The sequence below is a fragment of the Schizophyllum commune genome (assembly GCF_000143185.2).
Source record: "Schizophyllum commune H4-8 unplaced genomic scaffold SCHCOscaffold_10, whole genome shotgun sequence".
NCBI lineage: Eukaryota > Fungi > Basidiomycota > Agaricomycetes > Agaricales > Schizophyllaceae > Schizophyllum > Schizophyllum commune.
Genome location: NW_026089547.1, coordinates 462,415 through 486,833, shown reverse-complemented (window position 1 = coordinate 486,833; position 24,419 = coordinate 462,415). Strand labels below are relative to the sequence as shown.

Here is a 24,419-nt window from a genome sequence, read left to right as displayed (position 1 = left end):
GCGGATGATAGTGCTCGAGTCCTCTCTCCTTCCAGAACTCGAATTGCTGGTCAATGATAGGCGATGGGTACAGATACATCAGAAATTTGAATGCGAACTTGTAGTCGGTTTTCATCTGATAGTCGCCGAGCGCTGATGAAAATGTATCAGTACGACGATACGTTATAAGGGACTGCATGCACGCACCCCTCGTAAGCCCTAGCTGGCGCATCGTGCGTCCGTCATAGATGACAGGCGGTTCGCCACGATGCTCGGCCTGCAAGCGTGCGACTTCTTGCGGGTTCTTGACGTTATGCAGGTCATTGAGGGCAATACCGCTGACAGTACCATCTACAACGCGACCCAGAACTACACGATAGTCATCAGTGCTTGAACATCCTCGAGACAATGTACGTACCGGCCTCCGAGTCGCCCAACGATGCGACCCAAATATTCTCCTTCGCTTGGTCGATGAAGGCAATCAGGGCCGTTGAGCCAACAACGGCACGCCTGGCCCTGCGGAACTTCTCATTCTCTTTTGAGTGGCCGAGAGTATCAAGGATCCAGTACGGATCGTCCCAGAACGCGTCATCCCAATCGGTCTGACGGCCCTCGGGGAAGAGGTTGTAGACCTCATCAATCAGGGACGTGTCAAAATCTTGTATGCCCTTGGAGAGTGCCTCTTGGACCGCAGCAGAAAGTCCATCGCCGCTCGAGACGTTGCGTGCAATGCGCTCGCAAAGCTGCTGGGGGAGCACTTTCGCTGCGTAGTCGGACAGTTCGTCCGTGTAATGACCTGTATAGTGATTAGTCTAGGTACAAAAAAGGCAGACCTTCGTGCACGCACCGTCAAAGATAGCGATCAGGACACCGAGATCGCACTCCTGCACAGCAATTCTATCTTCATTAGCAGCTTTCAGGCCAACGAGCGATGCGTGATGGATCTGCAGGCCTATTCGGTCAATCGCAGTGACACCGCGTACACTCTTTCCATCGTAGAGTTTACTGAGGGCGGATCTATCAGGCTTCGCTCTGGATTCGACTACTGTGGTCATGGTTGCGGTTCAACCTCGTATACAGTCAGGCGATTGCGCCTCGTGTCGCCAAATGCGGCAACCAGCGCACCCACAAGTACAAATATAGCGCAACAAGAGCGACCGTGCTTCGTTGTCTGGTAGCTGTTCTTTCGCTCTCCGACATTATCTTCTCCAAGTATTGCAGTAGTAGCAGTTGAGCTAATATTCCTCCCATTATACTGCCTATATTCAACTAAATAACCTAAACCCAAAGAGCGCCAGGACGGACGCACAGCGTCAGACGTCCAGTAAATAGATACATAAGAACATATGAGAGCATAAGCACTGGTAGTCCGCTATGAGGTTATTGTAGTTTGCTATGAGGTTATTATCAGCCAAGATATGGATGTCCGCTATGAGGTATGAGGTCGTCTCCGACCGAATGTTCACAATGAGTAACGAGAGAGCACAGAGCATACCAATATCGACAGCAAAATAGCAAGGAGCGCCGTCCACGGCAGGACCAGCCGACGATGAGAACGGCGCTAGCTTTTGGGGGTAACGGGCGGGGGATGTCGCCCCGCGTATGATGGCCGCGACGAGGCGAAGACAGATCAGCCAGCTGAACGGGCTCAATCCGCTCACCAATCCCTCGTCAACAGATCCACATCCCTCCACCCCTTCAAGAGCGCCCGCCTCACACTCGGCATCCCAGGTTCTGCGCCATGCACCTGCGCGCCCTCCATCGCATGCTCCGCAGACGCCCGGTAACCCTGCTCCATCGAGCCCCTCCCATTCGCCGCGAAGCCGCCATACTCCCTCGGCGGCGGGAAGACATACTCCTTCTCTTCCTCCGCCCCGTCCGCGCGCGCGGGGCCGACGAGATCGTACGCGGTGCGCCGGTCGGCGGGCGCGAAGGGCTGGTTCCACATGCTGAAGACGAACTCGGAGGGCTCAGGCGCAGTGTGGGCGGTAATCTCGTGCAGCTCGCGCTGGATGGAGAGGCAGAAGCCGTCGAGGTCTGCGGGGGAGGTGAGTTCGGTGACGATGGTAGGACGAGGAGAAAGGTAGCATACCAAGATCGTTCTCGTCGTAGTTGAAAGGGTTCTCACTGGATGGATGGTCAGAGAGCGGACGCATATCAGGAGCTGAGAAACGCACATCTCCTGCCCAATTTCAAGGAAGCCAAGGAGAAGGAATGAAGCGAAGGCGGTTCCGGGGATCGTAATCCAATCCATGAGAGGGTAGACCTGGAAGGGAAGGAAGAGGAGGTAGAGCCTGGCGAGCAACGAAGATTAGCAATAGACTACGAGAATATGTCCGGGTAATGCGCACCATAGCGACATGCGAAGATGAGCCTGGTACGCGAAAGGCAGGGGCGTGCTACGGATACGCTCGAGATTGGTGACCGTGTCCTGAAGCATGCCCAGCGCGTTGGCGAGGGCGGACGCAATGGCGGGTTGCAGAAGGCCCTTGCGCATCAAGACTCATGACACCGTCAGCGATTACCCAATGATATCGCCTAGAAAAGACATACAAGCCGAGTATCTGGCGGAGAGCAAGCTTTAGTCAACCCAGGACCAGGAGCGTAATTTAAACACTTACGCAGAAAGATATAAGCACACCTCGAACGGTACATTCGAGTCGACCTGCTCGGGGTTGACCTTCTTGCCAAAGATGTTCCTGCCTCCGATTGGCTGCTGCTGCACCTCCTTGCGCTTGCCCACAAGTATCTTGTAGCAGTAGCGGAACAACCTGAACACCGGCAAATAGTCGTAGAAGGACGGGTTGGGCGGGCTCCTTGCCGGGCGCAACGGCCGGTGCGGCTGCACATCGGGCAACGCCTTCTCGGGATCGAACATCGAGCGCCGCTTACGATGCAGCGGACGATGCGCCGTACTCGCATCCCTCGTCAGCGTATTCGCATTATGCCCAAGCGCACTCGTCCCCCGACTCCCCAGGCTCTTGAACCAGCTCTTCTCCGACCTTCCATCATCCGTCCCGCCCCCCACCACCGTGCTCCGGCTCATCGCATCATGCTTCGGCGCTGCGTTCGGGAGCGAGGACGTGTGCTGCAGCGCGGGCATGTGCGGGTTGTCGCCCGCCGCGCGCGGGTTCGCCGTGCTATTATGGTGATTGAGGCCCATGGCCGCGTGCGCGTGGTCCATCGGGTGCGCGTCCTCCTCGGAGGCCCACCAGAGCGGGTTGAGATCGTCGGAGGTGTGCGAGGTCGAGGCGTAGCGGGGGAGGAAACAGAGGAGGGGGTAGAGGTCCTGGTAGTAGATGCCGGGCTCGCCGCGGAGCTGGTGCTTGACAGCGACGGAGAAGGCTTGGACCTGCCGAGGGTAAGAGAGGGTATACGTGAGGGGCAGATGGCACACGCACGAGATTAATCATGCTCTTCTTCTCGATGATGCTCTTGAGGACGCTCTGTCCGGGCTGGCCATCCTTGGGTGGGCGATCGTTGGATACATGAATCCAGATCTATGAAGCGTCATCCACGATGCTTTGCATATGGCGGGCACACGCACCATCTGAGCGACATTCCGCGATGCAATTGTGATGTTCGTCCACATCTTCCGGCCATCCTGGTATCTTTACCCCGAGCGTCAGTCACCTTACCCTTCCCCTCCAACGGTCCACATACCTCTCATACGCAGTTGAGGTCCTGAACGAGATGACCAGACCCAACACCGTACCGAGAACGGTGAGCAGCGAGTTGTTCACGCCTAGATCTTTCGTCGTGAACTTCGAGACGCAGGTGACCACTACCCGATCGCTTTAGCTATACGGTCTGAGCACGGAAGGTGGGACGTACTAGTAGCCACGAGGGTGAAGAAGAATACTTCTGGCCAGATATCGTTGATAACAGTTGCATTGAACCGCTTGAGCGTCCACCGTCCGCGAAACAGTGGATTTGCCGCCACCATAGTCGCTTAGTGATCTTCTGGACGTATACCGGATTCTGTAGCGCTTGTCTTGAGGATCTGTTTCCGCCTGCTCGAATTGCGTGAAGCTGCTTGGATTAGTGACCGTGTGTAGCGAACGAGTGACTGTGTGCAGCGAGGGACGCGGTGGAGTGGGAACGTCGAGAGCGATACGAGCGTGCTGGCAGACGGAGAGAAGCGCGGACCGTCTTATACAAGGAAAACTTCTGACCGGCACACGAGGCCGTCGAGCGTCACGCCGAGCATTTATTTGCCTTGCGGCCCTTGCACGGCTATGCCCCCTGCTTCAGGCCCGTAGCGCGCGGAGGGCCGGACCAGGTGATCCCAGGCCGAAGTGAGGTGATGGCCTTCCGAGCGAGAGGCGGATGCTTTTCGAGGACAAGGGGATTTTATTGTCTGGAGCAATAGCAAGGAGAAATGGTGGATGCTTCATCGCGGGGAACGGAAAGGGAGCAGAGTGGGTGCGGGGGGGGGGGAGGAGAGGGCCATTGTCGACGGTGACGGTCAGGAACAGCCGGCCGTTGATGTGACGACGCCCGAAATGAACTGTGACTTGTCACTCTCCTTCCCCTGCCTCGCCTCGCCTCGTCTGCTAGCCAATCAGTTGCAGATGAACGCAACCGTCAGCCTTGGTCGATACCCGCGATGAAGCATTGCCACCATCTCCAGGAGCTTTCTAAGCGGACCCAGACTCGCCAGGTATCAGTCACCACGAGTTGTAACACGTCTCATTCTACATGGGCTGCGCCCGCCTACAAGGCCTACGTATCCGGTACCAGGCGATAGTACAGTACTAGAGGGATACCAAGAAGTGGTACCAAAGGAGCACCAGAAGGAGGGTGGTACATGGATGGAAAGGGATCCAAGAAGGCGCACAGCAATATATACTTAGCAATAATTGTCTAGTAGCAGAAGAGGCGCATATGACGACGCAAGCGCAGTAAACCAGCCAGAGTCCCGACCCCATTGGCATAAGCAAGGAATGTATGGTATGTTACGAGGAACAAAGAAGATACGAGGAGAAAAAGAAGAGGAATTCCATACGAGCAAAGTTCCCTGAGATCCAGAACCAGCAGACCGAATGCCAGAACAAAGGGGAGCATGAACAAAGGAAGTAGGAGAACGAATTGATAAGGATAGAAAATGGTCTAGAGGAGGAGAGGAGGAAATCCAATAGCACAGGAAAGATCGTTAGGGTTCATGAGTTGCTTTGGTATTTGGACGATGAACTTGGTATGCCGCTGAAACAAGCCATCGAGGGCGCCGGCGTTCCAATGTGCAGTCGATGATGCGAGGTGCAAATGGGTGCCGAAAAGGATACGTGGCGACGAATCGATCACAGTGCACGTCAAGAGGGATGGACGGGGAGCACGGCGAGTGTGAAGTTCCGAGCAGGAAAGACGACTATAGCATTTCTGCCAGCCTGTTGGACATCGTCAGTTTGGATACGACAATGCAAGCACGAATCTACGCACCTCGAGCCGTGCAAAAACGGGTTCCGCTTCTGCATATCCTCCAGCGTCACCGAGTATCGATTGACCGCATCCCACGACGCCAGTGTGTCATTGCGTACGTGTCGTAGCGGGGACATCGGCGTCGCCAGTACCGAGTCCTCTGACGAGTCCCGGCTCTTATCCTGCACCAGCCGCGGCACCCGCTCGTCGTCCGTGCTCGGCCCCCGGCTCGACATCGCACTGGGCGACGCCGCACGCACGTCGACCGCCGACTTGGACCGCTCGCCCATCGCCGCGCGCCTCGGCGTGCCGCTCGGCAGGTCGTGGTCGTCGCGCGAGCGCGGGGCGGCCGCGGACCGGCTGCGCGCGAGCCCGGGCTGCTTGCGCGTCTTGCGCCGCGTGAGGAAGCGGATGGAGAGGAAGCTGCGCAGGCCGCGCGAGGTGGGGGACGCCGCGCCCGAAGACGAGGACGAGGGCTCGGGGGCGGTCATGGGCCGCGAGCTGCTGCCGCTGCCGTTCGCCACGCCGTCGGGGAAGGAGACGACGCGGGAGGGGTGCTGGTTGTGGCGGCGGCGCAGCGTCCCGTTCGCATCGCTCTCGCTCTCTTCGTCCTCCTCGGCGACCGCTTCGCCTGGATTGGAGAACATCCACTGGGCGACCTTGCTGTTCGAGTCGAGACCACCGAGCTCCGCGAACGCATCGTAGACGGACGCGCGGAGGGCCGTGGACTGGCGGTTGGCGTAGGACATGGGGTTAGGACGACGGTGCATCGTGGTGGGGATTGTGTAAGACGTTCTTTAAGGACGGGAAGCGCGGATAGAAGGGCTCAGAGGGAGCTTGTGGGGCCAAGTTGTAGGGAGCCGTCCAGAACCGATCCGGCGGCTGATAATGGCGATAGAACAAGTTCGGGGAAGCTCGAGGGATTCTCCAGAGGAAGAGGCTGAAGTATATAATAGCCGCGCCTGCGGGGCGTGCGCTGGCGAAGGCTCTCGTGGAATGTGAACGGTGATGATGAAGGGTGAAGACAAGTTGGAGAACGGATCGCGGTCGCCGTGGCAATCCTTTGATCGGAGCTCGTTGTTCTCGACTCTCGTCGGCGCTTCACTCTCGCCTCCATCTCGAATGAGATATGTGGGTGGTTACTGCTACATGCGTGTCGACAATGCAGTATCCGAAGGATATACGTGCTGACCGAGACTGAATACGATCGCGAAGTCCTCGTCCTCCACTAGTCGAGGGCCGCAAGAAGGTTGCGCACCCCACTCCATCCCTGGACTCTTACGCAACGAACGCTCCCTGCTAGCCGACGAAGACCAGCGGAGACCGACTTCGTCAATTCTCGATGCTCCAGCGGGTCCAGTCGGCGGCTGCGCCCGTAATCGCGACGTACACCGTTCTCCGTAGTCCCTCTTCCCCAAAACATATCATCTCACTCCTCCTTCTTGAGCGACTTGTACTTCCTCTCATACCCTAGCAATGGCGCTAGGACTCGTCCGAGGATAAAGGTCAACTGCGGGAGGGGAGAGATCAGTCCAGGTGTGTCCTCCGCTTCGCGAGATCGAACTCTGTACTCACCCCCTTCTCCAGCGGCCGGATGTGGCCAGGCGTACCCGGGAAGCTCTCGCTATACCAGAAGATGTTCATGAGCGTCAGCATGCTGTGGTCCTCCAACTTCGGCTCTGAGAACAGGTTGCGGAAGACCAGCTCGTACTCCTTCGGCTGTGAAGATGGACCGTCAGCATACGCTTCAATCCTGCCCGTCGCCCTTCCCTATCCTGCATCCTCTCTTCTTCTTCTCCCCTCCGATGAACTACGACTCACCCCAGGATCAACCCACTCTTCCACCACGCACACCTCCCCCTGAACGCTCTCCAGCGCATGCACCGACCCCGGCGGGATCTTTGCAGGTCCATCGCTCGATGTCCTTTCTGTCGTCACACCATCCACCGTCACCTTCATTTTCCCTTCCACCACGTTGATGTATTCGGTATGCCTTGCATGCCAATGCGGGGGAACGACGAATTTGGCCGTCGGCGCAACGCGTAGGACGCGCTTGTGAGCCGGCTGTAAGGGATCGGTGCCGGGGGCACCAGTATCGACGAAGGCCTGGGGGAAGAGGTGATCAGTTTGAAGAGTATAGTTAAGGATGTAGGGAATGCGCACGCAGACAATGCCTTCAGATACGTTCACGGTATCGGGAAATTCGTCAGCCATGGTATGTGTGTGGACGCGGCGCAGTAGAGGAGATGGGTACGTTTGAGGAAGAGGGAGTGTTCAAGAAGGGGCCGCCGACATCGTGACTATATAAGGGCGACGTCGTGCCTCAGCGCTCATCGCAGCGCCCGACGCCAGCGCCCTGCATCAGCGTGTCGTCTGCCGCCCAGATCAAGATCCTTGGGTCTTGTGCCAACCTTATGCGCCATTTGAGCACGAATTGAACGCGCGTCGAAGTATTCTGCATCCTCTGCGCCCTCGAAATAGGCAGCGGATAGCGGCCAATGTTTCCGTGAACATACTCTTCGCCATTTGCCGAACTCGCGTGGTCAACAAAACACTTACCCGATATGGTCATATCGGCGGAGCGCGTACACAACACGCATCATAGCGCCATTATTATGTCTTGCTTGCGCTCATACTTTTTCTGCTCTTCACTTCTCACTCCTCCTTCCAGCAATTGACGGCCACAGCATCATGATAGCAATTAGCCATTAAATACTTTCCCTCGTGAACACCAAACACCCATCGTAACGGTACAAAGTACACTACAGAAGGAGAAAGCAGGCAAGGAACTCGTAAGACAGACGCATGCTCATACGACAGACACGTGCGAGCAGAGACTCGTCAAAGGAACGACGGGTAAGTAGGCTACTAATATAGCACCCCGGTCGCGAAGGAATTTGTCCGAGGCGGTGGGAATAGTAGGAGGGGATATCGGGGTCGTAGATGAGGGTAAACAAAGCCGTATGTGGCCTGGCATGGGGCGGGAAGAAGTACGAGCGACGAGAGGACGAGGCGTTTATGCCTTCTCGTTGTCGCTGGCGGACTCGCGATGCTCGAGTTGAGCCTAGGATGAGTCAGTATGATGTCGGACAAGAAACGAAGATATCTACTGACCTCGAGCGCCTGCGACTTCTGCACGACCTCGTGCACGGTCTTCTTCCCAACGCCACGGTGGATCTTCCACGCGCTGAAGACATGGCCCTGCTCGAAGATCTCCTCGACCTCCTCGAGCGAGCGGCCGACGGTCTCCGGGTACATGAAGAAAATGTGGATGCACGCGGCGGCGTTGAAAGTCGCGAAGATGAAGTACGTCTTGTACGCGATGTTCTTGAAGCCGGGCGGCACGGCGTACGCGAGGGCGAAGTTGAAGAGCCAGTTGGTCGCCGTGGAGAGGGAGACGGCCTTGCCGCGGACCTTGAGAGGGAACTGGGAGTGCGTTAGGCAGGGAAGTTGCGTAAGACAGAGGGCGTGCGTACGAGCTCGGCGGGGTATGTCCAGGAGACGGGACCCATGGTGATAGCGAAGGAGCAGACAAAGAAGTAGGACATGACAATAACGGCGTTTCGCACGGAGTCGTTGCCCTGGATAATCCATGTCCGCTCGCCATCTGCGTGAGGAGTCAGCAAGAGATCGGCTCGCTGAAGGATAATTACTCACCAAGATCCGCCCAGCCACCATATCCACCCTGGAGACCGCCGACGAGGAAGAGGAAGAGCGACATGAAGAAGGTGCCGGCGACTAACATCGGGCGGCGGCCCCAGCGGTCGATGTAGATGATGGCGGGGATGGTGAAGACGACGTTGAGGACATATTGCACCGAGTCGGCGATCAGGTTCGCGCGGCGACCGGTGAGACCAGCGCCCTCGAAGACGTAGATGATGTAGTACCTGCAGCGCGGCGTTAGCGGACAGCCCACCTGCCAAACTGTCGATCTAGCACGCACATCATGACGTTCATGCCCGACAGCTGCGACCACATCTGGAGCGCCATACCGAGGCCGACGCGGCGAGGCATACCGGGCTTGATGAGGTCGAGGTAGGACTTGGCACCCTCGGTGCGCTCGAAGATGACCTGCTGCTTGATCTCCTCGAACTCGAGGACGACGAGCTCATTCTTGGGATCCCCGCCGCCGTGCAGGTCCGCGAGAACCTCGAGCGCCTTATCATCGTGTCCGTGGTCGAGCAGCCAACGCGGGGACTCGGGGAAGTAGGTCATGCCGAGCGAGAGGATGATGCCGGGTATCATCTGCAGGCCCCAGGGGATGCGGAAGGACGCGACGCCGTTGATGTACGAGCAGCCGAACTGGATGAAGTACTGAATGAGGATGCCCCAGGTGATGGACCACTGCTGGAGCGAGACGAGGCGACCGCGGATGGCGGGCGCGGTGACCTCGGCCTGGTAGATGGGTACGACGGTCGACGCGATGCCGACCGAGAGCCCGGCGATGATGCGGCCGACGACGAGCATGCCCCGGTTGACGGACGCGCATTGGAGGATGGCGCCGATGACCCAGATGATGCCGGAGAGGATAACGGCATTCTTGCGCCCAATGCGATCCGCGAGTTGGGAGACGATGAGGGCACCGACGAAGGAACCGGCGGGCATAGACGCGGTGATGGCGCCTTGTGCGTCGGATGTGGGGTGGTGATATTGATTGAGGTAGTGGTCATTCTATACGATGTTCAGAACTGAGGGGGGAGGTGGAAAAAAGTCGCTACTCACGTTCAAGACTCCGGACATAGACGAGATGTCCAGACCTGGTTGCAGGCATGTTAGCGCGCGTCGAGGGAGTATGTGAGCGACGACGTACCGAAGAGACCACCACCGATACATGCGAAGGACCCGACGACATACTAGCACGCTATCAGTATACCCTCACAATTTTTTGACGGCGGCGATAGCGTACTGGGTTGGAGGCGAACCGCGCATTGTACTGTAGCCTCGTCAGTGATCCCCTTCATATCTCGAGACGGTGAAAAATGGCTCACCCCTTTGGCCATGGTTGCGGTCTTGGCACTGCTACTTGCTTGATAGAGAGGCTAGCGCGGGAAGGACCACAGAGGGCGGCCTCCCATCAAGTTGCTCTTATATGGCCGCTGTCGCGCTCGGGGGCCAGGTGACCCCACGGCACATGCGGGGCCCAAACCATGAACGGGGAGTGAATCTGGAGTGATCTGGGGTAGCGTCCCATCAGTCACGCGCCTGGGCGTCTGCTGGCCTCTGGTGCGGACCTGGTGCGGGCACCGTTGCTACACGAATCGTGAGTAGGTCGAGCGAGGTTTGAAAACATGAAGAGGAGTATTTTCTGGGGAGAAGAACAAGGGGAAGAGGTGCGCACTGGAGAGAGTGGGGAACTGAATCGTCGAACGCGAGGCCTTCTTTGTGGGGGGTCCTTCGCGAAGACGGGGAAGACTCGCCAAAAAGCGAGTCATCGGGCATGTTCACAGGCACCTCAAATCGTGCACACATGAGATGCCCTGGCATCAAATTCCAGCGGCCGACTTGACCGTTCGAGACGAGAACATGTCCATCACAGCGAACCCACGCGCGGACGGAAAAAAACACAAGTTGAATTCCCACGTGAGGATGTCCGACTTCCTGAAAAGGCGACCCTTTTGCCCCATCCGCCACTCGCTCCCGGTTTTCCGTGCGTCTATCGCCCCCTCATCGTCCAATCCCAGTCGCACGCAGCAGCCTTATCCCTCTATGGCGCGCCCCAACTGCCTCCGGACATTCAAAGACGTATGCGCCATTGAGTATCCAGCTCGGTAGAATGCCGCCCTAGTCCGCCCAACAAGCCTCCATCTCCTGGGCCTGAGGCAGCACACGCGTGCATGTGGAGCGCTTGAGTCCCGGGACATCTCGCCCCGCTCTGTTTGGAATCTATTGGCCTTGTCCGAGGGCTGAACATCCCGCGCGCTGCCAATATTCGCGGTCGAGGCAGCGCGCGCGCTCTCCCCAGCGCTCGGACCTGTCAGGCTGGGCCGCGGGCCTGCATTTCCTATCGCGCCCCCTAGACACGCACCCGCGCCTGGTCCTGGTCGCCCTGCACAATTTTCTGCCTGCCTTAACACCGGCGGGGCGTGGATGCAGGCGGCGGTCAGCTGAGTGATGGCGCGCAGGCTGCATTGGGAACTTCCCGTCACACCTTATGGACTTCCCGTTTCACGCCTCTCAGCTCATTTTCTGGCTTCTTCTCGTCCTCCGGTCTTCCTCTGGTCATGCGGACCGGTGCTACGCCCTGGTGCCTGGCCCGCGTATGTACATTGAGGACGTAGCCCGTCGACAATGGCCCGCCGGGGGCGCGGTGCCGGTGAGGACGGTGGCGAGGCGCACCTGAACGGATCGCAGCGCGTCTGAATGGATGGAAGCATGATTTATGCATTCCCTCGCCCTGCAGTCACCTCATTAGCTCTATCGCGCGATCTTCGAGATACGTGCCTCACTCTGGCCCGCATAGGTGCATTTGTTCGACGCTTCCCATCTGCTAGTGCTCCCCATCTTCCCGAAGTTAGACACGCATCTCTATAGCACGCAGTCTCCGATGTGGGTGTCGCGAAGGCGACGACATCGCTCGCCAGCCAGTAAGTCCGTAAGCTCACCGTTCACAGAATGCAAGGCCGTATTCTTGAGCGATGGGCCTCGATAGCTACCTGCGGAGACCCCGACGCCACCGCCGGTCACGACCAACCGCGCACGGGCACATGAGGCCTGCAGCGCGCCAGAAGTCGAACAAATACCTGTCAAGAAGCACATGGACGCGATTGCATCCTCCCTTGACGTCGTCCAACATTCCCTTGTCCTAGAATCGACGGTCCGCTATCCGAGGATCTTGACCACTCCGTGGTCTGAGGGTCGACACTCCCTTCTCCTATCAGCTCGAGGCTCCGTGGTCCGAGGGTCAGCGATATGGCGCTCGCTGTTCGTTCTTTCAATTGACGTCCATCAAAAACGGGAATTGGTGAGTATCAAAACGGGAATTCCTGAGCTCCAGAACAGGCGGAACAACGCGTGTTGCAAATGTCAAGACAGGCAAGGACAAACGTCAAGCCGCGTCCACCACCGTACTCCACCCCTCCCAGCTCACGCGGCCCTCCTGGATGTCCACCAGGCGCTCGCGCAGCGCGGCTGCGACTGGACCGAGGGCGCTGGCAGCAAGACCCTGCGCGCCGCTTGCCACAAGACCTGGTAGCGTGCCGGCGTTGGCGCTAGATGGAGTTTCCGGCCCGCCCTCCCGCGGAAGCAAATCTGCCTCCGCGCCTCCGAGTCTGGTACGCTCGTTCGCGCTATCGACCCCAAGGCTGACGTCCGCCCCGTCGAACCAGATACGCCCGACCGGGACAACGATGACCGCCGTGCCACAGCAGAAGAATTCTAGGAGTGTTCTGTCGGCGGCCCAGGCGCGGACCTGGACAGTGTGAGTGAGTACTGAGAATTTGTGGCACCAGGAAGGAGTGAGTGGATAGAGCTGGTAGTACAACGTCTGCATACAGAATTGAGGCCCTGAGACCGAGTCGAGGGACAGATAATCCGAGTCAGATCTCAAACAGAATATACGGCATGTAATTTTAAGAGAAAACAGCTCGATCCGCACCTGAGGCATCGTAACCACCTTCTCATGGGTGTGAATCTTGCGGTCCGCAGGGAGACCCGGGAGGACCGTGCGTCCCGCGGTGTGAGCGTTGGCCAGCTCGAGGATAGACAGGCGCGTAATTCCTGGGAGAATGGTCCCGTCGAGCGGCGGTGTGATGAGGTCGTAATCTGGAGCAAGAGCGTGAGTATGAGCGCAATGTACACGACTACCGCTTCCAGTCGTGCACTTATCGCGATGATACTGGGGGAGAACGGGGTAGAGACATGTCGTGAAAGGTGAATCGAAGCGTGCAATGAACGGGATATGGATGTGGCATGCCGTGAACCAGGAGAGATACGAAGGACAGCGCAACCCATACCCACCTCCGTCATCCCTGCGCAACACAACGAAGCAGTTCATGATACCCGCCTCCGTGATGCAGCGATCAGGTCCAAAGAGCCAGAGCGTCTGGTCGTACCCACGACTCTGCACCTCCGCCTGCGGGCCTACAATCTGGGCATGAATCAGCGCGTCGTGCCCTGAGTGGAGTATGATAACACATAAACTCCCGTTCCAGAGAGCAAGATAGCGCAAAAACATGGAAGCGCTGCTCTCAGGCAAAGAAAAAAGAATACAAAAAACCATGATCATCCCGTGGCACCCACGACTCACCCCCGCATAGTTGATGCCCATCTTGTACGCACCCGTGCCGCCCGGCCACGCTCGCACATTCTGCTCCTCCGCAAATAGCGATATCGGGCGTCCTGCGCCGAGGAAGGGCGCGGCGGGCGTCAAAACGATGTAGAGGATCGCATGCTCGGATGCTCCGAGGCCGATGTCTGAGCAGAGATATCAGCTCCGTTCGCCGTGTGCATTCGCCAACATTGTTTAGTGCGCAGAAGAAATGGCGGGAACGTACATGGTCGCGTGCTGATGATGGTCGGACGGATGTAGAGCGCGTAGCCGGGCTTTGCCGGCACCCAGCGCGACTCGACAGCGATGAGACGCTTCAGTAGAATGATTAGCACAGCTGGGTCGAAGCTCTGTAATCAGTTCAGCTCGAGTCCTCCTTTGGGAACCACACTCGACTGACCGGAAGCGATGCTCTCTGCGCGCTACGAGCAAGCCTCTCCATATGCCTGTCAACGCGGAAGAGCCTGGGTCGACCATCAGGACCAGCGTACGCCTGAACAGGGGTTACATGAGTATTTCTGACGATCCTCACATGACTGTTCCAGCCAAAGAGCTTGGAAGCATACCTTCAGCCCTTCGAAAGCATTGCCGCCGTACTGCAGGATGTTGGCCGTGGGCTCGAGCGTGAGGGGGCCGTACGGCCTGATCTCAGGCGCGCCCCAGCCTTTGATTGGGTCATGCTCGCAGATGAGCATGTGATCGCTCATAGTCTGACGATTATGTGTGGTGAGCGATGAGCAAGACTAGGATGGCGACGGAGATGTGTGGGTATACGCACCTGTCCAAGGACAGGTTCCTCGGGTATAGGCTTCGGAGAACTGGCAAGCGTAATAACCAAACGAGAAGGCTGCGAAGCAATGAGCAAGGAATTCAGGCGCGAAGGAAGAAGGTCCATACGTCGAGCTTGGCCAGTTCACTGCTAGTGGCGGAAGACATGATTTTGGCGATTTTTGCCGATATCGAGGTTTGTGAGGACTGATAGATGGGTTGACGACAAGTGAGGGACCCTTCAGCTTAAGACGCCCAGCGGTTATGACTCGAGCGGTTTGGAATACCTGGATTCGACTGCGAAGAAAGCGCTAGTCGGTCACAGGAATGCTCCGTATGAGCCCATACCCGGTCATCATCCAGGGCGCGATGGTAGGAGTGCGTTGAGAAGCGCGCGTCGAGTCACTTTTCATGATAGGCGCCAGGATATCTGCGCTAGAGACACGAAAGCGGTGCTCCAGCCGCTGTCGTCGGGGTCGCTCTGGATTGAAGTCAGTGGGCAGTGCACGAGCATTCGCAGTACACGTACAGTACATGGACGACTTTGAGAAGCTGTACCTCACAAGGAGCAGTGGTGAAAAGCTTTCGACCGATCATGCAGCGTGCAGCGTATCGAGGAACTCAAAGAGGCAGACATGGCATTGTACAACGATCAACATACGCAGTACAAAACACGCGCCCGTATAGAAATCTTCACGAAGGAAGAGGAGAGCAAAAGATTATGCGGATACGACGGCGTCATGCGCGAAGCTCGACACCGCCGACATCGTCGACTGCTAGCAGGGCCGGCAAGTACGACGAGCCGCTATCCACAGCATGCCAGGCAGTGGGTGGAACGAGAGCCAACCACCCATGAAGACTTTCCCTGTCACAAGCAGGATGCGCTGCCCAAGAGACGGTAAGGCCCAACTAGCTGAAACTTACCAAATCCATCGGGAAACCATCGGTCATCGTAACCTCCATTCGTCGCACAACGCATCGCGACCCCATCTGCCCTGCTTGCGCCGCGCCCCTCTAAAGCATCGGCCCGTTTGGCATGGACCCGCCCGACGAGGCATCTTCCGAAAGGCGAAACCACCATACTGAAGTTGACCGCCGATCCACCGCTCCTCCCAGCTCAACCACTGACCCCGATCATACGTCCAAGTAATCATGATAGGAGTCGCCTACCCATATCGAAGCCGCCTTCGTCTGAGGTTCGGGTCGTCACGCCAGATAATGCACGAACTGCCTAGGCGCAATACCGCCACTGACAGCCACTCAACCGCAAGGGACCTCCGCGCCCCCATGCCGGCCACGACCGACAGAGAATGTCAGCGCGCCAACGTGAGATGTAGACGCCGATAGCCAAGCGAGGCGGCGCGCATGGCCTCGTACGCCCACGACGCAGGGATCCAGCGATGAAGTGTGGGTAGCCTCGAGTGGTTCCTATCGCCCGGCGAGAGTCGCCCTCGAAGTCGGCAGTCGGCATGCACCATAGACCCCGTGTGTGAGGGCTAGCACCTCCACGGCGCCGTCGTCAGAGGCCCTAGCGTCGATGCAGCGGTAGAGGGATCGGACCTCCACATGCTGCAGCGGCGAACCCCTTCGTACGGGAACGCACACAAAGGGTCCGGTCATACCATATCGTTCTTCGCGCGGCGCTATGCATACAATCTTCAGATGACACACGGTCCTCGAGGCGCTGGCAATGTCATCCTCCACGACGTTGTTGTGGGGCAGCTTTCGGCGCCGGGAGTGTTCGCACGCTCGTTGGTTCATGTAGACCGAGGAAGATCGACCCAGCTTTCTCTGGTCGCTGCAACTCCTCCCGGTCGGCGCTTGGGACAATGCTCTGATTGGCGATGAGCCTCGAGTCGGGGGCGATGACTACGTGTCGATTCGGGACGTAAGAGATCATGATGCACTCGCAGCCGTTGCGCGAAGTACTCGTCGCCGGTGAAGGCGCACGAGCCGCTCGTCGCCAGAGTGGGCGCACGAGCAGAGTACGTCGCAGCTAGATGCGCCGGTACATAGGTATATATTGTGTTGCAGCCACGGTGTCGAGCAGACGCCCGTGATGCCGCGGCGTGAAACGAGGCAGCGAGCGACCGCCGAGCATTGAGGTGATGCGTTCGAGACTACGAGCCTCAGCTCAAGAGCTGTGGAACGCTGAGCAGTCGAGACATGGCACGTCTTCGGCGGGTCGCGCCTATTTTGCTAGGGCCAGATGCGCGAGATGGAGGACCGGAGCAAGAAGGACTCCCATCGATTGCTTCTTAAGCAGGTGATACCGGCATTTGCCGGAAATGATAGGGGCGGACCCATAAGAACAACCTGAATCTGTTCGCAACTGAACAACGTCAAGAGCTAGCTATGGTGTCTATATGTTTGTCCAAGGTGGTGTCTATGGGTTCGTCTATGTTGCTTGCAAGGTTTCTTGTCTGGTCTGGACTTCGTAGCCAGCGACGGACTACAGGCGAACGACGACGACTGAGATATCATCGCGAAGCCTTCCTGCCAGCGGCTGCACCTCCTCCAACATCTTCTCCTTGTCAGTCCCAAAGAGCACATTCCTAATCACCCGATCCGCATCGTTGTTACCTTCTTGCGGCGCAATGAGCGCGTGTCGGAACGCCTTCTCCACTGGGACGCCTCGCGCCAGAGCCGCCATGACGTTCGCCTTCTCATCCTCCTTGACGCACTTCAGGGCAGCGCGAAGTCCGTCTGACGCGAAGAGAAGGACGTCGCCAGGTTGTAGGTCGTGCCGCTGTATGGTAGGCGTGGACGAGATATACGGCGGATTCCAAGTGCTCGGGTCCTCTTCCCATGCATGGAAGGGGTAGGTAATAGCACCCACGGGTCGAGCATGCCGTATGATCGTTGGCGCGAGACAGTAGTCCGTTTTCAGGGCAAAGTCTCCTAGAGCTAGGATGCGTCAGGCAGATGAGGATGGCCACGACTGGCGCTTCGCTTACAACACGTAACTGCCAGCTGCCCGAGCGTGCGACCCTGCGAGACCGCTAATGGCTCATCAGGATGCTCCGAGCGTACGCGGGCGACCTCGCTGGCGTTGTCGCAGTTGTGCAGCTCGTTGAGAGGGATGACTTGCAACTGACCATCGACCATCCTGCCCAGAACTGCTGGCGTCAGCCCACATGACGCGCAGATCGCGAAACGAAACATACCCGCTTCCGAATCGCCTAGCGAAGCGACCCAGATGTTGCACTTGGCTCTATCGATGAACCCGATGAGCGCAGTCGAGCCAACCAAGCACCTTCGCGCGGCGCGTACACGCTCATCGCGCTTGGAGTACCCAACGACCTCGAAGGTTCCTTCGTCCTCGTTACCCCAAAACTCGTCGTTGTAGCTGCACTCCGGAAACGCCTCGAAGAGATCGCGCAGTAGGGACTCGTCGAAGTCCTTGATGCCATCCGCGAGCGCTCGCTCTACTGCCGCGGAGAAATCCGAGGGGTCCTGTGCGACGTTCTTCTCGATGCGCTCACAGAGCATCTGTGGCAGCGTCTGCGCAGCATAGTCAGAGAGGTCCCCGGAATAGTGACCTATTTCGGGAAGAAGTGCATGGGTTCAGGGAGGCGAGGAACATGCGGCGAAACGAGCTTACCGTCAAAGACAGCGATGAGTAGTCCGTGTTCGGACTCATGTACGGCCGTCCTGTCCTCGTTCTCCGGCTTCAGAGCCTGAAATGCTGCCTCGTGGACCTCTATGCCCATGCTAGGGATTCTCGTAGTGCGCTGGCGTCCCTTCGCGTTGTACGCCGCCTCGAGCTCAGCATCGCTAGGGTTGAATAGCAAGGTGGAGGTCGCGTCGAAAGGGCCTGGCATCCTCGCTGTCAATCAAGTGCGATGGAAAAGACGCCGGAGGAAGTGCACTTAGGGGAGAAAGTGGTAGGAACAAAGAGTCGTTTGCCTCATGGTGGCGGTGGTCGGAAGAAAAATGGTTGCTCGTCGTGTGAACAATGACAAGCATGACGAAACTGTGGGTCCATGGGCGCGTAAATGCTACCGGGCCATGTGGGCAATCCAAGTTCGACTCCAAGAACTCCGGAATGAAAGGATTCGGGAAACTTGCCCTCGTACTACCAGAGCCTATCTGGATTTGGCTGACTGTGCACAATGATCTAGGCTTGGAAGTCCTCTGGCAGCTACAGCGTCTCAGTTGTCGCCGTCGACAGCACGGCCGGACTAGACGTGTAGTCGCCTGCAGACCCTATGGACACCAAAATACTGATGATAAACTCACTGTGAGACCACTGCAGTGTTAGGACCGCGAAAAGAGGTTCGCTAAGTAGTAGCGTGTTTCGCATTGAATTGATTCGGAGGGACTTGATCGACGCATAGGGCCGCGGCGATGAATACTCGTTAGACGAGAAGATAATAAAAATCACCACTTATCTGAAAGGACTAGACGGGCAGTTATATCATTTAGTTCATTAGGCGCTATGCCCGCAGGTCCTAGGGAGTATACCATCTGAATCTGAGCGAGAAGCTAGTCACTAGGCCTCAGCAAGCCAAGGTAAAATCTCCTCACCTTCGAGCCAGATTTTGCAGAGCGACAATTATGCGCCACAACACCCGGCCCCGAAGCTGCCCGCAGACGCCCAGATACAGAAATTGTTCCCTGAAGCGCCGTGAACAGTTTGTATAACCGTGTACACGAACACCCGCCGAGCGCCCTCTGACTGCAGTTCACCAAATGACCGCCGAGGCAGCTCACTGGCGAGGACGAGTACACGATTGCAGTCAGAAGCACACTGCAGGACCGCGAACGGCAAGAGCATCGCTGACGAGATTCGTGCGGTTGTCAAAGGTGTGGCGCACGCCGTGTCCACCGTGGGGTCCAGGATATGGGCTTGACGGGCGCCTATGTTGCGAGAAGCCAGTGTAGAGCTCGGTGCGGCGCTGAGAGGAAGTGCGTAAGTATAGATGCACTTGTTGACCGACTTGAGCCGGTGCGAGAGGACCGCGAGTGAGAAGACGGCGGAGGGCCTCGCGTGCATATACCTTGGCCGAAAAGCTGTAAAGCTGTTAAGCTGTTGATCTGAGTCTCAATTTCGCACAGCTGTACACTAGCATCGAGACGCACTGGATGGTCTCTTCCGACGAATGTATCTAATGAAGGAGCAAAAAAGACAGCGTGAGACAACGAGTGCATTAAGGGGGAATCGAACCCCCGGCGGGTCGATGGCAACGACCCAGGTTACCACTACCCCATTAATGCGTGGTAGGGCGTAAGTCAAACGCATTTATATCGTTTGTTTTGACCTTGGTTCATCATCGCACGTAGCTGCCCTGATAATACGCAAAGAGCGGTCCTTTCTTCTGTCCCCAACCAGATTGTGCTGGGACAGGTGCAGCGATATGGCCAACCCAGCGTAAATTGGCGCCATCCTCGCCTTTCGCCGCGTGAGCATGCAGTCTTGTGACACCAGCCGGACCGCTATCTCCAGCTCTCCCTTTCATGAAGGCCCGCATGATGCATCTTGACGCCATACTTCATGCTCTGGGCCCTCCTTGTCGCGGTTCTCGTCGGCGTGAAGGATTGTGTCGTTCTCGCCGCCCCCGACCGCGGTGATCTCCCACCGGTCCGGACGTACCACGGCTTGTCCGACACATCCACCCCCCTCAGCTCAAGTGCCTACCTCGTACCCTCCAATGTGCCTCGAAGCATACCACACACAGCATCATCTTCAGCGGACTCCCCCAAACCCCTCCCATGTGCCTTCACCATCGACTTCCCCGCGCCGCCCCTCCGCTTCGACCTATGTCCCCTCCTCGGTGGCACAGACCCGCTAACGATCACATCGCACGAAGAGACGCCGCCGACGCATACGGACTACACATACACAGTGGGCCGCGGCGCGCCTGTGCAGCGCGATCGGACGATGCCTGATGAGCTGCAGTGCGCGGAAGGGACATGGGTATGCTTGCAAGGTGCGTCGAGGTCTACTTCCCTATGGTTGATAATTCCTGCTGACATTCCCCCTCCTTCGTCCAGTCATCAACTCGCGTCCAAACCATCCATCCGAACCGCCACGCGTACTGCAAGTCGTACCGGTCGCTGGCGAGCCGGGCCTACGCCCGACCGCGAAGCGCGTCCAGCGCAAACTCAGAGACTCGGACACCGAAGTAGACGCCCTCCGCGTCGTCCTCCACGGCGGTAGCTACACCTCGCGCTCCCAGAAAGCCGTCTTCGACTTCATCTGCGCGAGCGAGACAACCCCGCCCACCCTCTCCTGGACTTTTAATGGCACGCACGCCTTCGAATGGTCTTCCGAGCACGCCTGCGGGAAGGCCGTCGTGCCTACCACTCCGCCTCCATCTACCTCTGAGCCACCTTCACCCACGGGTCCGGGCGACGACGGGGATACCGAGAACCCACCCTCCGATCCCGAATCGCCAGATCAAGGGCACGGCGACATAAATCGCCCCGCGCCTTCGCCTACACACCCGCTCCTGCGTCTCGCCTTCATCGCTGGCGGCCTCTTCTTCCTCTACTACGCCTTCCGCACCTTACTGCCGAAGCTACACACCGCTATGCTCCGGAGGAAGGCAAGGCGGACGCGCGGCAGCGGGGTGCTGCCCGCGTCACGCTTCGCGGGGCTTGTGCCGGCGCAGTTCGTCCGGCGAGCTGGATACGAGCCGCTTTTCGACGCGGGCGATCTGGAAGACGAGGAAACGCGAAACATCGGCGAAGCCGCGGATCTGGAGAGTAGATCGGGGGCGAGGGCTCATGGCGGAGGTGAAGACAGGAGATTAGGACCGAGTGCATATGGCGACGCTTACCAGGACGAAGCGAGCCCTCTGAGCGCGACATTCCCGGCGAGGGGAGCATATGGAGCGGCGAGATAGTATTGAAGACTGTCGGCGCCTTCAGACACGACTTCGGAATGCCAGCCATTGTTCTTCGAATTCAGACTGCGCTCTCGTCATTGTTCTCCAACCTGCGTTCCCATCCTCGTGCCTCTCAATGACGCCGGCCATTAGGTGTGCCTTTCACAGTATGTCTGATCTCCATGACCAGTGGCTACAATGAACTACGAACCCCGATTTCCATCATGAACATCGACTTCCATCATGAAGCCCGACTTCAATCTTCCATTGTTCTCCCTTCGTCCTATAATCACCGCCTCCTCGCCATGTCACATCCCATTCACCCTCGACGGCCATCGTCAGGGCAACGCGCACGTGTCTACCTCATTCTCGCCCAAACCTGCCCAAATCGGGCAAGTCTTGACAAAAGCCCGGACATAAACCCTTTTGTGGCCATGTTAGGGCCTGCATGCAGCCCTGTTATGGTCCACCTGTGGCGCGTGCAACCCGCATGCGTTCTTTGTCGGAATGGCCCCGAAGCCACACATATAAGGCCAGTGTGTTTGCACAATTTGACCGTTCTCTTTCCCTCTTCCTTGTTGTACGCATTGACCTCGGCGTGTTGTCCTCGCTTGGGCTTCCAACACGCGCGTTATTGTGTTCGACGCGCTATTGTTCTATACTCTCCCGCTCTGCCTAGCGCTTCCCGTGATCCACAAGTTCACAAGTGATATCTATTGTCCTACGATGTCGTCGAGCCGGCTCTCCAGGTGCGTCGTCATCGCGTCTTGTTTGTCAAACGTGCGCTTACCTGTCTTTCTAGGCGAGCATCCTTGAGGAACGCGACCGCCGCATTCGACGCTGCCGACGCGCTCAATAGCATCAAGAAGACAGCTAAGCGCAGGGGCCGCCCGCCCAAGGCCAAGGCAGATCCCGCTCCCCGCGCCAACAAGAAGGTCGTCACCGCGGAAGCCAAGGCTGTCGTCGTCGCACATATCAAGGCCAATGAGTCGCTCGATACCCCACGCGGCGCAGCAGACGTTGCGGACGGCGACCCTCAGGCTCAATACGGCGAGATCGGCTATCAATGGTGGCTGGAGCCCGGATCGACGACTGAGGAAGAGGACGAGGAAGAGGAGGAGCGGCCTAGGGCCCCCGACCTCGAAGAGTGTCTACAGGACCCAATGTGGTGTACCGAGCCGTGCCATAATGGGTGTACCAATGGCGAGATATTCCGGGCGTTCAAGCGGGCGGTGAGTCAATACTTGACATCGCCGGCGGATATCTGGAACTGACTTTACATTCTCAGTACATCAAATACGGTGCAACGTGGCCGCCCGACTTTGAGCGCAAGCGCACGAGGGTGCGTAGCCGGAAGGCAATCGCGGGACTGGAGGCGGAGTGGCGCGAGAGGGAGAAGACCGAGCAGGCGAAACGGCCTCGTAAGGCTAAGAACGTCACCGCCCAGGACAGCGTGGCGTCCTTCGTCAGCTACGACTCCTACATGTCGCCTTCGGTCCCGGGGTCTACGTGCTCAGACCAAGAACCCTCGAGCGACGCGGAGGAGTTCCTCAAGGAGCATCTCGATGCGGCGGGGAGGCGCCCAGCGAGGTTCGACTTCGAGGAAGACGACGCGTGGGACGCCGAGGAAGAGGCGCCGCAAGCAGGGCCGTCGCGTCCGCGCTGGCAGCGGATGCAGGAAGACGAGGACGAAGGCGACATGTCGGGGACCCTGTGCGATGAGGACGTGATAATGGGCGAGGCAGAGGACGAGGACGAGACGATGGGCGATGACGAGAGCGAGTCCGACACTTACGATTCCGACTACGAGGACACGGACTACAAGGGCAAAGGGAAGCAGAGGGCGGAACCTGTGCATCACCTGCGGAATCACAAGGGTAAGGGCAAGGCGCGTCTTTAGAGCCTCAATTTCCTGTCGGCGCTGGAACTCCTCCGCCTGCCAGTTGCTGTTCGCGTGCCCGTTGTTTTCGTCCTTTCTTCTCAGATCTGGGTTCACTATGGTCAGTGTATTTATTACGCTCCGTGCTTCTTGGTTATGTTTCAGCAATGATTCCGATATATGCGACTGTAATCTCGTATAGGTCATGCACTAGATATGTATTATACCTTTCTATAATGAGTATGCCCCTTGTTTTTCTGTTTACCAACGCTCTGCTGACCGTGCGACAAGTTACCCCTAAACAATGTGGGTCCAATTTGATGGCAACTCGGCAGCTCCCGAAACCTGCTGATACGATCGCCCCCTGTTTCGTCTCTTGTTCTCTCACCACGACCATGCCTTCGACTTGCCCGCCCCTTCTCGCCGGTTTCTGACGGTGCTTCGCTTGACACCCGAGGACGGCAGTCTTTTGCAAGATACTAGATACTCGATCCTCGAAAGGATGCACAGACGACGATGACTTTTCTGTGCACTGTGTGGCCCGGATCGTGTGGGTTGTCGTCAAAGGAGTAGTTCGCCGCGGTCACGACGTCGAGGTCCAATCCCTCGACGCCAACGAAGGTCCGATTCCTTCGCCGTCTTGAAGGTCCGATCCCTTCATGGAGGAGGTCCAACCCTTTCACCACGGCGCCCTCACCCCTATTGGCGACGACGATCGAGGTGCCATCCCTTGACCGCGATCTCTGGTCCACGCAAGCACAACCATCGAGACACATGCTTTACACGTTGCCATTCCAGACGCACACAACGAGACGAACACGAGTTTTGGCATGACCGGATCCCGTGGCCACTGTCGCACGAGGGGGCTTCTCACCACATGTGTTGCGCCGAAGTTCTAGCCCTCGCGCGTAGGGGAGGTCCGACTCCTCCCCGTCTATCGTGGCAGCCTCCCCTATCGACGGCAGTGATCGAGGTGTATCCCTCGCTCGGGGTCTCTGGTCTTGCCTCCATGATTTTTTTATGTCCGCGAAACGCGCGCACACGGAGCCACGATGCTCAACGAGACACACGAAAGCCACGATGCTTACCGAGACGAAGCGCACATGCACGCGGTACGCCGGATTCCGTGGTGGACATCGCACGAGGGGGCTTGGTCATCGTGGTCGTTGTGAGGTCCGATCCCTCCTGCGCCCGCCTGATCGCCGTCCTTATCGACGATGGACATTGAGGCTATAACCCTCGACACGGGATCTCTGGTTTATGTGCCACTTTTACT

The 24,419-nt window shown here is 57.9% G+C and overlaps 9 protein-coding genes and 1 non-coding gene across 10 annotated transcripts; 3 read left to right on the top strand and 7 right to left on the bottom strand.

Moving 5' to 3' along the window:
* Window positions 1-1,194: 1,194 nt before the first annotated feature.
* SCHCODRAFT_02636319 (UPF0187-domain-containing protein) lies at window positions 1,195-4,126 on the bottom strand. Its single transcript, XM_050345910.1, has 10 exons — window positions 3,814-4,126; window positions 3,643-3,763; window positions 3,527-3,590; window positions 3,381-3,479; window positions 2,601-3,331; window positions 2,533-2,543; window positions 2,331-2,481; window positions 2,157-2,273; window positions 2,072-2,106; window positions 1,195-2,016 (listed from the first exon to the last, which is right to left on the bottom strand). The coding sequence occupies exons 1-10, from the start codon at window positions 3,923-3,925 to the stop codon at window positions 1,637-1,639; spliced, it is 1,821 nt and encodes a 606-aa protein (XP_050198424.1). The 5' UTR covers window positions 3,926-4,126; the 3' UTR covers window positions 1,195-1,636.
* A 463-nt stretch (window positions 4,127-4,589) lies between these two features.
* SCHCODRAFT_02636310 (uncharacterized protein) lies at window positions 4,590-6,430 on the bottom strand. The gene is made up of 2 exons (XM_050345909.1): window positions 5,419-6,430; window positions 4,590-5,366 (listed from the first exon to the last, which is right to left on the bottom strand). Exons 1-2 carry the CDS (start codon window positions 6,165-6,167, stop codon window positions 5,348-5,350), a joined length of 768 nt encoding a protein of 255 aa, XP_050198423.1. The 5' UTR covers window positions 6,168-6,430; the 3' UTR covers window positions 4,590-5,347.
* A 79-nt stretch (window positions 6,431-6,509) lies between these two features.
* SCHCODRAFT_02636306 (uncharacterized protein) lies at window positions 6,510-7,627 on the bottom strand. Its single transcript, XM_003029019.2, has 4 exons — window positions 7,561-7,627; window positions 7,219-7,503; window positions 6,973-7,116; window positions 6,510-6,907 (listed from the first exon to the last, which is right to left on the bottom strand). The coding sequence occupies exons 1-4, from the start codon at window positions 7,609-7,611 to the stop codon at window positions 6,827-6,829; spliced, it is 561 nt and encodes a 186-aa protein (XP_003029065.1). The 5' UTR covers window positions 7,612-7,627; the 3' UTR covers window positions 6,510-6,826.
* Window positions 7,628-8,012: 385 nt separating this feature from the next.
* On the bottom strand, window positions 8,013-10,770 carry SCHCODRAFT_02550918 (general substrate transporter). Its single transcript, XM_003029020.2, has 9 exons — window positions 10,386-10,770; window positions 10,304-10,330; window positions 10,208-10,250; window positions 10,120-10,154; window positions 9,341-10,068; window positions 9,055-9,284; window positions 8,874-9,004; window positions 8,512-8,823; window positions 8,013-8,461 (listed from the first exon to the last, which is right to left on the bottom strand). Exons 1-9 carry the CDS (start codon window positions 10,395-10,397, stop codon window positions 8,414-8,416), a joined length of 1,566 nt encoding a protein of 521 aa, XP_003029066.1. The 5' UTR covers window positions 10,398-10,770; the 3' UTR covers window positions 8,013-8,413.
* A 1,350-nt stretch (window positions 10,771-12,120) lies between these two features.
* Window positions 12,121-14,904, bottom strand: SCHCODRAFT_02636283 (branched-chain amino acid aminotransferase II). Its single transcript, XM_050345908.1, has 9 exons — window positions 14,561-14,904; window positions 14,442-14,510; window positions 14,230-14,373; window positions 14,064-14,156; window positions 13,890-14,013; window positions 13,643-13,809; window positions 13,354-13,483; window positions 12,992-13,158; window positions 12,121-12,805 (listed from the first exon to the last, which is right to left on the bottom strand). Exons 1-9 carry the CDS (start codon window positions 14,597-14,599, stop codon window positions 12,443-12,445), a joined length of 1,296 nt encoding a protein of 431 aa, XP_050198422.1. The 5' UTR covers window positions 14,600-14,904; the 3' UTR covers window positions 12,121-12,442.
* Window positions 14,905-16,662: 1,758 nt separating this feature from the next.
* SCHCODRAFT_02636277 (protein serine/threonine phosphatase 2C) lies at window positions 16,663-18,361 on the bottom strand. The gene is made up of 4 exons (XM_003029022.2): window positions 18,036-18,361; window positions 17,599-17,973; window positions 17,389-17,550; window positions 16,663-17,338 (listed from the first exon to the last, which is right to left on the bottom strand). Exons 1-4 carry the CDS (start codon window positions 18,253-18,255, stop codon window positions 16,884-16,886), a joined length of 1,212 nt encoding a protein of 403 aa, XP_003029068.1. The 5' UTR covers window positions 18,256-18,361; the 3' UTR covers window positions 16,663-16,883.
* Window positions 18,362-19,580: 1,219 nt separating this feature from the next.
* SCHCODRAFT_t198 lies at window positions 19,581-19,651 on the bottom strand. Its single transcript has one exon. It is a non-coding gene; the product is annotated as a tRNA-Gly (tRNA).
* Window positions 19,652-19,928: 277 nt separating this feature from the next.
* SCHCODRAFT_02512078 (uncharacterized protein) lies at window positions 19,929-21,282 on the top strand (the record flags this gene model as incomplete). Its single annotated transcript, XM_003028705.1, has 2 exons — window positions 19,929-20,364; window positions 20,429-21,282. The coding sequence occupies 2 exons, from the start codon at window positions 19,929-19,931 to the stop codon at window positions 21,280-21,282; spliced, it is 1,290 nt and encodes a 429-aa protein (XP_003028751.1).
* An 82-nt stretch (window positions 21,283-21,364) lies between these two features.
* Window positions 21,365-22,013, top strand: SCHCODRAFT_02050404 (uncharacterized protein). Its single transcript, XM_050341623.1, has one exon. It carries the CDS (start codon window positions 21,447-21,449, stop codon window positions 21,972-21,974), a length of 528 nt encoding a protein of 175 aa, XP_050198421.1. The 5' UTR covers window positions 21,365-21,446; the 3' UTR covers window positions 21,975-22,013.
* On the top strand, window positions 21,991-23,164 carry SCHCODRAFT_02601874 (uncharacterized protein; the record flags this gene model as incomplete). Its single annotated transcript, XM_003028706.1, has 3 exons — window positions 21,991-22,013; window positions 22,067-22,496; window positions 22,553-23,164. The coding sequence occupies 3 exons, from the start codon at window positions 21,991-21,993 to the stop codon at window positions 23,162-23,164; spliced, it is 1,065 nt and encodes a 354-aa protein (XP_003028752.1).
* Between the last annotated feature and the right edge of the window lie 1,255 nt (window positions 23,165-24,419).

Coding starts and splice junctions, on each gene's coding strand:
- SCHCODRAFT_02636319 (XM_050345910.1), bottom strand. CDS start 3,925: ATGGTGGCGGCAAATCCACTGTTTCGCGGACGGTGGACGCTCAAGCGG. Junction 3,591..3,642: donor ACCTCAACTGCGTATGAGAG/GTATGTGGACCG, acceptor CTCGGGGTAAAG/ATACCAGGATGGCCGGAAGA. Junction 3,480..3,526: donor CGCGGAATGTCGCTCAGATG/GTGCGTGTGCCC, acceptor GACGCTTCATAG/ATCTGGATTCATGTATCCAA.
- SCHCODRAFT_02636310 (XM_050345909.1), bottom strand. CDS start 6,167: ATGCACCGTCGTCCTAACCCCATGTCCTACGCCAACCGCCAGTCCACG.
- SCHCODRAFT_02636306 (XM_003029019.2), bottom strand. CDS start 7,611: ATGGCTGACGAATTTCCCGATACCGTGAACGTATCTGAAGGCATTGTC. Junction 7,504..7,560: donor TATCTGAAGGCATTGTCTGC/GTGCGCATTCCC, acceptor CTCTTCCCCCAG/GCCTTCGTCGATACTGGTGC. Junction 6,908..6,972: donor TCCGGCCGCTGGAGAAGGGG/GTGAGTACAGAG, acceptor CCCCTCCCGCAG/TTGACCTTTATCCTCGGACG.
- SCHCODRAFT_02550918 (XM_003029020.2), bottom strand. Junction 10,251..10,303: donor CGCGGTTCGCCTCCAACCCA/GTACGCTATCGC, acceptor ATAGCGTGCTAG/TATGTCGTCGGGTCCTTCGC. Junction 8,462..8,511: donor AGAAGTCGCAGGCGCTCGAG/GTCAGTAGATAT, acceptor GACTCATCCTAG/GCTCAACTCGAGCATCGCGA.
- SCHCODRAFT_02636283 (XM_050345908.1), bottom strand. CDS start 14,599: ATGTCTTCCGCCACTAGCAGTGAACTGGCCAAGCTCGAC. Junction 14,374..14,441: donor AGGAACCTGTCCTTGGACAG/GTGCGTATACCC, acceptor CATAATCGTCAG/ACTATGAGCGATCACATGCT. Junction 13,484..13,642: donor TGGGCATCAACTATGCGGGG/GTGAGTCGTGGG, acceptor ATTCATGCCCAG/ATTGTAGGCCCGCAGGCGGA.
- SCHCODRAFT_02636277 (XM_003029022.2), bottom strand. CDS start 18,255: ATGCCAGGCCCTTTCGACGCGACCTCCACCTTGCTATTCAACCCTAGC. Junction 17,551..17,598: donor GCTAGGCGATTCGGAAGCGG/GTATGTTTCGTT, acceptor TGACGCCAGCAG/TTCTGGGCAGGATGGTCGAT. Junction 17,339..17,388: donor GCAGCTGGCAGTTACGTGTT/GTAAGCGAAGCG, acceptor GACGCATCCTAG/CTCTAGGAGACTTTGCCCTG.
- SCHCODRAFT_02050404 (XM_050341623.1), top strand. CDS start 21,447: ATGACCAGTGGCTACAATGAACTACGAACCCCGATTTCCATCATGAAC.